This window comes from Chlorocebus sabaeus, chromosome 25 (genome assembly GCF_047675955.1).
Source record: "Chlorocebus sabaeus isolate Y175 chromosome 25, mChlSab1.0.hap1, whole genome shotgun sequence".
NCBI lineage: Eukaryota > Metazoa > Chordata > Mammalia > Primates > Cercopithecidae > Chlorocebus > Chlorocebus sabaeus.
Window position 1 is genome coordinate 66,760,951 of NC_132928.1, and position 11,960 is coordinate 66,772,910.

Sequence of the window (11,960 nt, forward strand, 5' to 3'; positions counted from 1 at the left end):
CCGCCCTGGCCAGTCGCGCGGTGGTCACCCTCTCGGGAGCTGGGGAGGAGGCTGTCGAGGCTGGCCCGGCTCCTTCGGGCGCCGCTCCCCGGACCGGGTGCGAGGCGTCCTCCTGCGCGTCTGTTTCGGGTCCTCCCGCGCCCGTGTTCGCAGTCCCCGCCTGCCGGGTCGCGGCGCCGCCTCGGGCGCGGGTGCAGGCGCGCGGCGCGCAGGCGGGGGGCGCTGTGGCCTTGGCGCGGGGACCGAGCCGCCCGGCCGGACCCGCCTCTTTTCCCTCCCCGCCCGCCCGCCCGCCCCCCACGCGTCGTGTCGCCGGGAAGCCGGGCGGAGACAGAGCGCTTGGGATCCACGGCGCTCGGACCGCTGTCCTCCAATCGCGTGGGGCAGAGCGGCTGGCGCCGCCGGAGCGCGGAGCCACGACCCTCCCCGGCCGCCTTTGTCTGCTAGCCGTGCAGCCCGGAACCGCCACTCTCCGGGGCCGGGGACGCGCCCGCAGCTGTCGGTGACAGCTCCTCCCTACCGCCACCCTCCGGGGCGAAGGGGCGGTCGGGCCCGGCCCTGCTCGCCCGCGCCCGCAAGCCCGCACGCCCGCGCTCGCGGATCGATGCCCCCGCAGCAGGGGGACCCCGCGTTCCCCGACCGCTGCGAGGCGCCTCCGGTGCCGCCGCGTCGGGAGCGCGGGGGACGCGGGGGACGCGGGCCTGGGGAGCCGGGGGGCCGAGGGCGCGCGGGGGGTGCCGAGGGGCGCGGCGTCAAGTGCGTGCTGGTCGGCGACGGTGCGGTGGGCAAAACGAGCCTGGTGGTGAGCTACACCACCAACGGCTACCCCACCGAGTACATCCCCACTGCCTTCGACAACTTCTCCGGTGAGCGGGCCCGGGGGCCGGGGCCGGGGGCGCGTGGCCGCGGTCCGTCCAGGGGAAGGAGGGTGGCGCGAGGGTCGCGGGGCTCCCAAGGGGGCTGCAGGGCCCCGGGCGCGGCTCCAGCGGGGAAGCCGGACAAGTGAGGCCAGTAGGACGTTTCCTAAGTGTCAGGGACTGGGCAAGCACGGAGCTAACAGGAAAGGACCATGGGGGAATGGGGAGCCCTACAACCAGAGCTTGGAGAGAGGAGGGCTGAGTGGCAGTCAGAGCCGTTGCCAAAAAAAAAAAAAACCTCACAATTCTCACAATTTAAGCAACAGATAAGCAGGAGTGAAACAGGTTGAGTTCTGGCTGCCGGGTCAGTTTGCTGCGTAGAGCAAAGTTTCCTGAGGGCGACGTCGCTGGCGCCGCTGCAGTTTCAATCAGAAGGTGACGCGCAGGTGCCTTTACCTGAGGGTCGCTCCTTTCCTTTTAGGTGGCTCAGCTCACAAGGGGCGTCTCCACTTTAAAGAGCCGCGGAGACGCCGGGAAAACACTTGATTTAGTGAAAATAGCGCGAGCGGCCCTCGTGAAGGCTTAGGTTTGGATGAAACCTGGAAAGTAAACACCATTTCTCTCTTCTGAGCCCCACCACCTTCCCTGCCCACATGGGCTCGGATTCTGATTGTTGGTATGCTTTCAGGATCCCTTTAAGCTCTTATGTACCGGGTGCGATGTCATTTGCCTTGGTAGATACAAAGATAAAGGAATTCTCTATCTCGATATTCAGGTCTTTTTGAAATTTAAGAAAAAGTTGAAATTCACAGAAGCTAGTATGAAACATTTAACTGTTTCGCTTCTTAAAAGAAAAGGTTGTTTCTCTGACCTTCCTTTCATCCCAAAGGTACCCTAGAGAAATGGGTGCCGTACTGGTGGGTTCCCACCGCAGAGGATTGTGTCTTCCCCTCCCCCACCCCACCCACCCCTGCTGCTGACTAGTATAAACATTGAGAAACAATTAGAAAGTTGTGTAGAAAGAGACAAAATTGACTGCTTAATTAAAATAGAAACCTCCACGACATGTCCTGCTGCAGGCCTCTCCACACTCCCCGACTCCCGGAATCCCAGTGGAAAGGTGGGCACGGCTTTCTTTTTTCTTTTTTAATCCTCCTTTTGGCCTGACATAGAGATAAAGAGTGCCCTCACTTTTAAACAGGACAATGCGGGCAGCCTGTGTTTGCACATGTTCTCAAAACAAACTGGAATTTTATGATAAACCCTGAAGTTGGGGAACCTTTCCCAAGGGAAAACAATCATTTGTGAGGTTTTCCACTGATTTAAAACTGCAGGGTTACTTCCCATTTACCCCCAGTGTTGTTTTTAGGTCCTTTGAAACAAGTGTGACAGGAAAATAAATCTTCAGGACTGGGAGAAAAGCATAGGCCTTTCTGGGGGCACCATCAAAGGGTTCAGGGATTTGCTGCCTGTTTTGTGGTGGTGGAGTGACTCGCCAGCGCTGGGTTTGTATACAAAAATGCCTCCACAGGGCCTCCTTGTTTTAGGCTAGTCCTTAATTCATTAGAGGACCTAGAATAGGAGCAGAGGTGTTTGGAGTGAGAATGATCGTGAAAGCTAAAACTATTAGTATTCCACAAGGGGTTAAAAGACACCTCCTGATTGTCATTTGGGTTTTGTTTTTAAGCGGTGGTGTCTGTGGATGGGCGGCCCGTGAGACTCCAACTCTGTGACACTGCCGGACAGGTCAGTATCATGTTACAGCTCAGTGCTGGGAAAGGAAACAGCCTTTTAAAGATTTCCAAATAACCTTTGATTCCCCCAGTCAGTAACTAGGTCATTCGAAAGCCTCATGAAGTGGACCCACCCCTGCTGTTGGCCCCTCTCTGAGGGTGGGCAGGGGCCAGGGGTTGGCGGGCAGGAAGCAAAGGAAGACACCTCCAAACTAATAAAGCAGGATTTGGCCCAGCTCTGCATAGCCAGGCAAGGGAGGAAGCATGGTCAAGAACAGCTCTTATCTTATAGGAGTTTCTATTATTTACTACCTAGTTTTTATGAAAAAGTTTCAGTGATGCTTTGTCGTCATTTCCCAAACTAAGTTAGTGATATCTTACAATCATTTTATTAAAGGCCAGCGAGTCAGATATTTAAGAAATTTGCTCAAGAAAAAGATAGAATTTACATCAGTAAGGGTTAATATTTTCCTTCCTGAGCTATGGTTTGACTCGCTAGGACCAGCCCCATCCCTTGAAGCACGGATACACTTGTCAGAGCAGTCCTCAGCTGGAGGGATGAACTAACTGGGCTTATTCTATCCAAATTGTGAACGCTTTGTCTCAAGGGTTGGGCACTTGGAGGAAATAGCCAGGGAGTGTAGGATTCCCTCACTGTGTTCCCCAGAAGAACCCCCACCCCCCTTGGTGGGTACTCGAGTCACTGAAGTCAGGCTGTGCCTTGTGAACACCCAGGGGTACTTGATTTTGGCAAAGTGATAGTTAATGAACTTGTCTCTCTAGTATGTTCTAGAGTTCAGCAAAGTTCCGGGGGTACTTTGTAGGCAGGTGAAAGTGCCCCTTCACTTTCTGAGGTGCCATGGCATGACTATCTATGTTTATGAAGGCATTGGCTTGCCACTGCCTCCCGGAGCCTCATCTAAGCCACAGCTTCCAAGTTGCTCTCCTACTCTGGGACAGCAGATTGAGAGCTGAGGACAGATCTTATTTTTTTAAACCTCAAGATGACATAAGACCGGGGAGCCTTGATCTCCAAGGAACACCAGGCTGGTGGAGGCCATAGCTTGGCAGTATGTCAGCTTGGAAAAACCAAGCGCTGTCTGTGTTCTATCGTCTGTAGAAAACAAAAATCAGGCTGGGTGTGGTGGCTCATGCTCTTTGGGAGGCTGAGGTGGGAGGATTGCATGAGGCCAGGAATTTGAGAGCAGCCTGGGTAGCATAGCAAGACATCATCTCTACAAAATAAAAATATTAGCCTGGTGTGGTGGCACTGCCTGTAGGCCCAGCCACCAGCCACTCAGGAGGCTGAGGTGAGAGGATCGCTTGAACCCGGGAGTTTGAGGCTGTACTGTAGTGAGCTATGATAGTGCCACTGCACTCCAGCCTGGCTGACAGAGCACGCAAGATCCTGTCTCTTGGAGAAAAAAAAAAAGAAAGAAAAATCAAAGAATACCATCACTTCTAGTACTGATATCTTTCTGAATGCCATGGTGGTGTTTATAATTCAAACTCATTTCCTTGTATGAAGTGAGAATGCTTTGCCTACCAGCGGGTCAGGTTTTCTGAGCTTTAAAACATGGGTGGCCGGTCGCGGTGGCTCATGTCTGTAATCCCAGCACTTTGGGAGGCTGAGACGAGTGGATCACGAGGTCAGGAGTTCAAGATCAGCCTGGCCAAGATGGTGAAACCCCGTCTCTACTAAAAATACAAAAATCAGCTGGGTGTGGTGGCGGGCACCTGTAATCCCAGCTACTCAGGAGGCTGAGGCAGAGTTGCTTGAACCCGGGAGGCGGAGGTGGCAGTGAGCCAAGATCGCGTCACTGCACTGCAGCCTGGGTGACCGAGTGAGATTCTGTCTCAAAAAGAAATAAATAAATAAAACACGGGCAGAGGGACATTTCAGTAAACATAGCCATCTGACCTACTGAAGTCAGACCCTGAAGATAAGATGGAAGTCAGGAAAACACAGGAAGTCCAAAGGCACAGTTAGCAGGGAGCCTTATAGGTGGAGCAGAAGCTCAGTGCACCTACCTGCCCCAGGATGTCACTCAAATACCACTGTCCACTCGACTCCCCATAAGTGTTGACTCTTCAAGCAGGATGCAGCTTCTGGAGCTGGGGTTTTGTGCCCAGTGCCCAGCAGAGTGATAGCAGGGCTTAATCTCGTGGTTTTGGAATGGATGAACCAGAGGAAGACCAGGTGGTGGGGTGCAAACATAAGTTGTGGACCTGCTCCTTAACAGACTTACAGTGTGGAGGAAAAAGACACACTAGTTTATGGAAGCTTGTGAAGAAGCAAGCGAAGGGAGGAAAAGAGGCTCAGGCTCAGAGGTGCAGGCTGGTTGGGCCTGGCGGGAAAACCTCTGAGCAGAGTTTTGAAAGACAAATAGGAATTTTACCAGAAAAACTTTGCAAAAATGACTCTGAATCATCAAGGAAGAGTTAAATTGTTCCTTAGTAGAATCTGTGTAAAAATCAGGAAAGCACAAGCATCACTTTAGAAGTATTTTTATACAAAAAAGTTATAATTAAGGAAAAACGAAGGTTTTGGTACTACATTTGTAAGTTTCAGTTTATTTGGAAATTATTCTTCTGGCCCCTCAACAATATTTTCAATGATATTTACTGTATTTCTTAACCTTTGTGTACTGGTTAGAAGAGTACATCCGATTAAATAATGAATAAGACCACCATCGAAAAATTTGTAGAAAACCAACTTCGAAAACTATAAAAAATTCACTGCTGGTAAGATAAGTCAGGTATTTGTGGTTTTGTTTTTGTTTTCCTGATCCCCCATTTATAAATTAGTCTTTATTTAGACTACTAACCAAGCTGGTCAAAATGGCAGTTCTTTTCTACTCTCCCTAGTCCTGACCTGATAAAATACATTTTAGGGGACTCGCTGTGATACCTGCCATGTTTTGTTATGGAGGAAGGAACACATACGTCTTCTAGGCAGTTGACATGACAGCCTTGAGGGTTAAGTGACTCCACTGACCTCCATTTCAGATGCCTGGAGAATCAATGTGAGCACAGATAGGTTGGAATTTGGGGATGTGGAGCTGGAGAGTGGGTTTCCCAAAGGAGTTGATGGGAGCAGAGTATGGATGGCTCTACAGGCGGAATAAATCACTTCTTGTACCTTTGGCTTTTCATTTTAGGGAGGGTAGGTGAGTCTATAAGATGTCAAAAGGAGTTTTTAACACTGGGCTTCCAGTCTCACTCAAGGGCAGATCGATCAGAGACAGACTGGAGACTTGAAAAAACATACCTTTGGCAGAAGAGAAAAAAGTATTGCTGAAATAGGAGTAGTTCACTGGAGAATTGCCAATAGAAGCTGAAAATTCTTCAGCCTTTTGACCCATAAGGTACTTGGAAAAATCTTATACTGGAAAAAAAAATCAAGTTGCAGCTAGACCAGAGGGGTGTAGAATCCAGTCTCGTCTCTACCCTGCCCACCCTGATCAGACTCCTGTGCAGTGTCTGTACCACAGACCTGGCAAGCACGTGCAAATTGCTTGGCCTCAGAATGCCTTTTCCTAAGGGTGCATTCCACTTGTCCTCATTGCACGTGTATATTGCATTATTCCATCAGATATCTAAGGTTTCTGGTCAGGCGCTGAGCAGGAGGGTCTAATTTCTGTTTTATTTCTCAAGCCTCTTAGCCAGAATCTCAAGAGATCTGGGGAGATAGCTTTCCAAAGCCCACTCAGAAGGCCCAGCCCTTGTGCTTGCCTTTATTTTTCTCAGTAATGCAACCCCAGATACCAGGGCACGGCCAGGGGTGCAGCTACCTGAGGGGGCTGCCTTAATACTGGTCTCAGTTTTATACTTCTTTCTTTGAGGCCCTCTAAGAACAAAGGGAGCATTCCATTAAAAGATCTTCGGAACTGGAGCCATAGTCTACCTGGCTGTGTTTCTGTGTTTATTTATTCATCACAAAGTTGGCATGAAGAAACGTCATTCTTTTCTTTTTAAAAATTTTTTTAGAGAGAGGGGTCTTGCTGTGTCACCCAGCTGGTCTCAAACTGCTGGGCTCAAGTGATCCCCTGATTCAGCTTCGCAAGTAACTGTGACTATAGGCACATGCCACCACACTTGGCTAAGTCATTCTTTTTCAACTTTCGCTTACAGAAGCCTCACAAGTGACATTCTGAAATGCCATATTGATTGTTGAACATTTTAGCTGGTTGACTTTAATGTGATTAGTTGGTCAGCTGTCGTCCCGTAATTGAAACATGGAGCCTCAAATGAAGAAAGTACATTCAAATAAGTTACAGGTTTATTTTATACCAAGAGAAAAAAGCCACGGTTGGAGAATAATGTAGATGTAGATAGTACTTGGTAAATCATCAGAGTGTGTCAATTGAGTAATGAAAAACATGAGTGCCATTGAACTTTTTCTGGTCATTGGGAAATTATTTATACCTGAGGATGGTTGGCACCAACAGATACACATTTTAAATGGGAAAGAGTAAATATTTTTCTACAAAAGAGTTGAGCGAAAGTTTTCAGTTAGATGAATATGGTGCTATAGGGAACTATAGGGTGTTTTCTATAAAGAAATGGTAATTTGGAGACCAACATCTCTCTGTTCCCAACCAAATCCCTTCGTCTGTCACTGTGCCTTGAGTGGAGGTGATGTTCAGTGTGTCTGTTAAATGGATGACTGCGGGAGAGCATTGGCAGCGCAACCGTTGGTTTATTTGTAATCAACTCTAACTTCACCCATCCACTTCTCTGTACCTTAAGGGTAGGGTGAGCATGCCTGTTCTCCAGCTCATATCTGTCCAAAGCACTGTACACGGAGGCCATGGGTATTGGCAAGGATAAAGGAAGTAGGAGAGAATGTAGGAAGGAGGGAGGAAGAGAAGATACAGCCAGAATGAGGATGTATTAACCAGTGTCTGTATGTGGCATTGAGAAGCACAAGTTTTCTGAGTCACTGATGACCGTGGACTGACAAAGGTCCCCAACTCCATGTCTGGTCTGGCCTTGCGTCTGATTATCGTTACTCCGCGTTGCTGTGCATGGTGTGGACGGAGCGTGTGCACAGTGCAGATGGGATGAAATCGGCGTCACTCAGAGCTGTTGTGGGGACAGGCAGGGCTGGACTGGTAAAGAGAGGAGCTGTGTTCATAGACTGGGGTTGAGTGGGAGTCTTGAGGATCAATAAGGGTGTGGTCTGAATCTTGAAAGAGTAGCTAAGTACCAAGAATTGAGAATAAGTTTGGGTTACACTCAGCTGAAGGCTTGAGTCCATTTTACTTCTAGAACCCACCTGCTTTGAGCACTTTTTCTATGTGAAGCTGCAAGTAGGTCTTCAGTGTCAGTGAACACGGTGAACGTGTTTGGCAGTGTTCAGACCATAGCTGGCCCTGAAAGCGGATGGCTGCCACACCTTTGCTGGTGCGCTAGCCCCACTTGGGTAAACAGTAGGATTGTTTCAAGAATGCTGGCTCTTCCTTCTAGAACCAGTGGGTCTTCTGTCACCTGCCAGACCCTTTCATGAAAAATGTGAAGATGATCTTTTTACTGATGAGAATTCATTAAAAAAATAACTTTTGGGCACTTTGCTTGGTTGCAGGATGAATTTGACAAGCTGAGGCCTCTTTGCTATACCAACACAGACATCTTTCTCCTCTGCTTTAGTGTTGTGAGCCCCTCATCCTTCCAGAATGTCAGTGAGAAATGGGTGCCGGAGATTCGATGCCACTGTCCCAAAGCCCCCATCATCCTAGTTGGAACGCAGTCGGATCTCAGAGAAGACGTCAAAATCCTCATTGAGTTGGACAAATGCAAAGAAAAGCCAGTGCCTGAAGAGGCAGCTAAGCTGTGCGCTGAGGAAATCAAAGCCGCCTCCTACATCGAGTGTTCAGCCTTGACTCAAAAAAACCTCAAAGAGGTCTTTGATGCAGCCATCGTCGCTGGCATTCAATACTCGGACACTCAGCAACAGCCAAAGAAGTCTAAAAGCAGGACTCCAGATAAAATGAAAAACCTCTCCAAGTCCTGGTGGAAGAAGTACTGCTGTTTCGTATGATGCTGGCAAGACACCCAGAAAGGCTATTTTCAGATGAAATCGATATTTGTGGCTATATTAGCTGAAACAACTTCTTTTACTGTGTAGAACCTATATCGAGAGTGTGTGTATATGTATTATAGGAGGAGCTCTCAATTTTATGTATTCTTTCTTGCCTTTAATTTTCTTGTTGTTTGTTTGAGCTTAGGGATGAAATACTTATGCAAGATATTTTTGAAGTAAATTAAAATTTTTTCACATCTCTGGAAAGTTAGAGTTCTAGACCTCTGGTTAATTTATATCTAATATGAAGAAGACACCTCAAATCTGGATGTCAAGAATGAAGCTCTGCTACATTATAATGTACAGAAGAGCAAAAGGGAGGAACGCTATGGTTAACCCTCTCTTGATTAAGGGCTACTTAATGCACAGTGCATTATGTACACAGGTCAACCATGGTAAGAACAGTTCTTAGCTTTGAAATTCCATGCAAACCATGCCTTTTTTTTTTTTTTTTTTTTAAAGGAGCAAAAATCTGGGAAATAAATGAGAGACCTCTGCCTACAAAACCTCAAACCAGTCACTTTTGTCATTTGCTAATACCCATTGCTTATGATTTAAAAACAATGGGCAAAAAACATCCCACTGACTCTGACACTGTGTAGACAAAAAAGGAGACTTGCTGATTGGGACTTTTCTTTCTTAGGCCAGTTGTGTTGACACATACGAACATAGGCAAAGTGCTGTGTGGAGGAAAGCAAGTGTTAGTCGGGAGTTCTCATGTTTTAGGGAGTGGTTCCTGTGGAGATCAGAAAGTGACATTTGCTTTCGGTACTGTAACACATGCACCAAGCTGCCTCCATCCTAGGTAACAACGGCAACAGGGAGCACCTATCTGGATTGTTTTTAAACTTCCATACTCAAGCTGTCTCTTCGGCAGGGAGGTGACTACTCTTGAAAGGCCAACAGCAAATGTCTGTGGGACACAACACAGATCATTTTTTCTTAAGTCAGCCAAGATGTACTTCTCTGTGTGCACACCCACGCACACTCATGCACACAGATACATAGGTCTGTATGGCTGTCTTTGCTGTTGATTCAGACTTTTACACAGTTAATGGGGAAAGCATGGCCACAAACACAGATGTTAGGGAAGCTTGGCTTCCTCTTTTTGTTGACACTTTTTTGAACCAACATCTTTTTTATTATATTCAGAGTATGTTTTTAAGTGTATCTTAATATATATTTTTGAGGACATCTTAAAACTAAACAAAAAATAAAATGAACATCTCTTGAAACCTGTCAAAACAACCAGTTAAAGCCACAGATGGCTTTCAGGGCAGTAGCAGCAGACGCCAGTGGACTCTGAGGACTCCTGAGGGGCGGGGCGTGTGGCCAGCCAGGTGCATGTCGGGACCCTGGCCCCCATGCTTGGCTGCTTCCTGTGACAGTGAAATACATCCTTCAAGGTGGCAGCTTTTAGGGCTGAATCTTCTGGAGAAAATGTGCCATCTCAGGAGAGTAGTTTTTACTCTGGTAGGAATGCTTCCGAGACACCACAAGGCAGCCTAAACACTCTGAGTTAACAGTGTCGGGCTTGCGGTGGGTGAACCAGAGCCACCAAAGTCACTTCCACAACTAACGAGGGAAATCTGTAAAGCCAGTTAGATAGAAGAGTTTTATTTTTCTGTGGGTTTTGTGTTGTCTTTTTTATATTAAAAAGAAATCCAGTTTGTGTTTTTCTATAGAAAAAGTAAAAGTTCAGGTTATACTTTAGGTTAGGGGTTCTCTTTATTCCTGTTAGTAAATAAAATTAACAAATTTCTTTGTTTAACAAAAGATTAATCTTTAAACCACTAAAATACATAGACTGTTAACTATTGATTATTCAACACATTGGAATTGATGTCGGTCATAGTTTCCTGGATCATTTAGTTACAACCTGAAGGAATAAAATGATTTGTGGAAAAGCTTAAAATAGACCTAATCGTATACAGTCTCATCTTGCCGTGCCTGGCTTACCTATCTGTGGAAAGCTAGGCTTCCCAGGCTGGGCTCTGCCTGTCTGGTATCCAGAGGTGTGGGAGGGAAGATGAGTTATTTAACTGGTAAGCGATTTGAAACACTATTTTTATATTAAAGTAAATAGCATGGAGTATAGTGCAAATTCATTTTTAAGATAGAACACAACACTTGAAAGAAGTTTTATGCATGTGACAGTATATGGGGCTGCAGTTGGTCTCCCTGGAGGGGCCTTCCGCACCTCCTGCCTTTAGGCCACGGGTGGAAAGTGCTTAGTGAAGCACACCTGTGTGGCCCAGTTCTGAAAGCTTTATGCAAACAGTTGAATTTTAACTGGGGTTGATAACTCCTTGGACTGTTAGTGTTAAAAATCTAGTGGGTTGACCTTTAAATGCAACAGTTTTTAAAATATATTGCTGCATTTTATAGAATAGTAAAGGTACGATTATACTTGAGATTTTCCTCCATTTTTATTTCTTTGTGAACATAGTTTGGGGCCGAAAATGTTTTTAAAGTATGTGCTTGAGTTAAATATAAAGTTGGTTTGCTTCAAAGCTAAAAAATTGTTAAATTTGCAGCTTGGTATTGCAGAGAAGATTTTATAAAAATTTTGCTTTAGAGAATGCCACTTTGGCTGAACTACAAGTGTAGGCCACCGTTATAATTTAAAAATACAGCATACTTCAAAACTGTTTTCTCTTGTTACCATGTATGTATAAATGGACCTTTTATAACCTTGTTCTGTGCTTGACAGACTCAAGAGAAACTACCCAGGTATTACACAAGCCAAAATGGGAGCAAGGCTTTCTCTCCAGACTATCGTAACCTGGTGCCTTACCAAGTTGTGCTTTTCTGTTTTCAAGTGTAAACGATGTTGAGCAGAATGTTGTACTTGAAAATGCTATAAATGAGATGGTATGAAATAAATTCTGACCTATGGAAATAATGACTCTTGCCTTTTCTATCAAAGAATTTTGTTGGAGGTGTTTAGCCACATCTTGAAGAAGCACTAGTTGGGAGGCATTGTGACATACACTGAGAGGCGTTCTGGGAATGCATCTCCAACCAATTTGAAGTGCTAATTCATTCAGCATGGGGTTCTCTGAATTCTGGAGCCACAGTCTGACAGTAAGCACCCGCTGACTACATGTTCCTCACAGATTGTGTGCTGATGTCCCAGTGTGTTGGAGGGAGCACTATTCTTGGAGCCAAAAGTCCGGGCTCAGAGAAGCACTAGTGTGGGATGAAGCTGAGACAGCCAGGGATCTGAGCCTCAGTTTCCTCATCTGGAAACAGTACTGCCTTTCTCACTGGGCTGTCTGAATC

The 11,960-nt window shown here is 46.7% G+C and overlaps 1 protein-coding gene across 1 annotated transcript; it reads left to right on the forward strand.

The window, feature by feature from the left end:
* The first annotated feature begins 303 nt into the window (after window positions 1-303).
* Window positions 304-11,577, forward strand: RHOU (ras homolog family member U). Its single transcript, XM_007989735.3, has 3 exons — window positions 304-866; window positions 2,545-2,603; window positions 8,178-11,577. The coding sequence occupies exons 1-3, from the start codon at window positions 605-607 to the stop codon at window positions 8,631-8,633; spliced, it is 777 nt and encodes a 258-aa protein (XP_007987926.1). The 5' UTR covers window positions 304-604; the 3' UTR covers window positions 8,634-11,577.
* The last annotated feature ends 383 nt before the right edge of the window (window positions 11,578-11,960 follow it).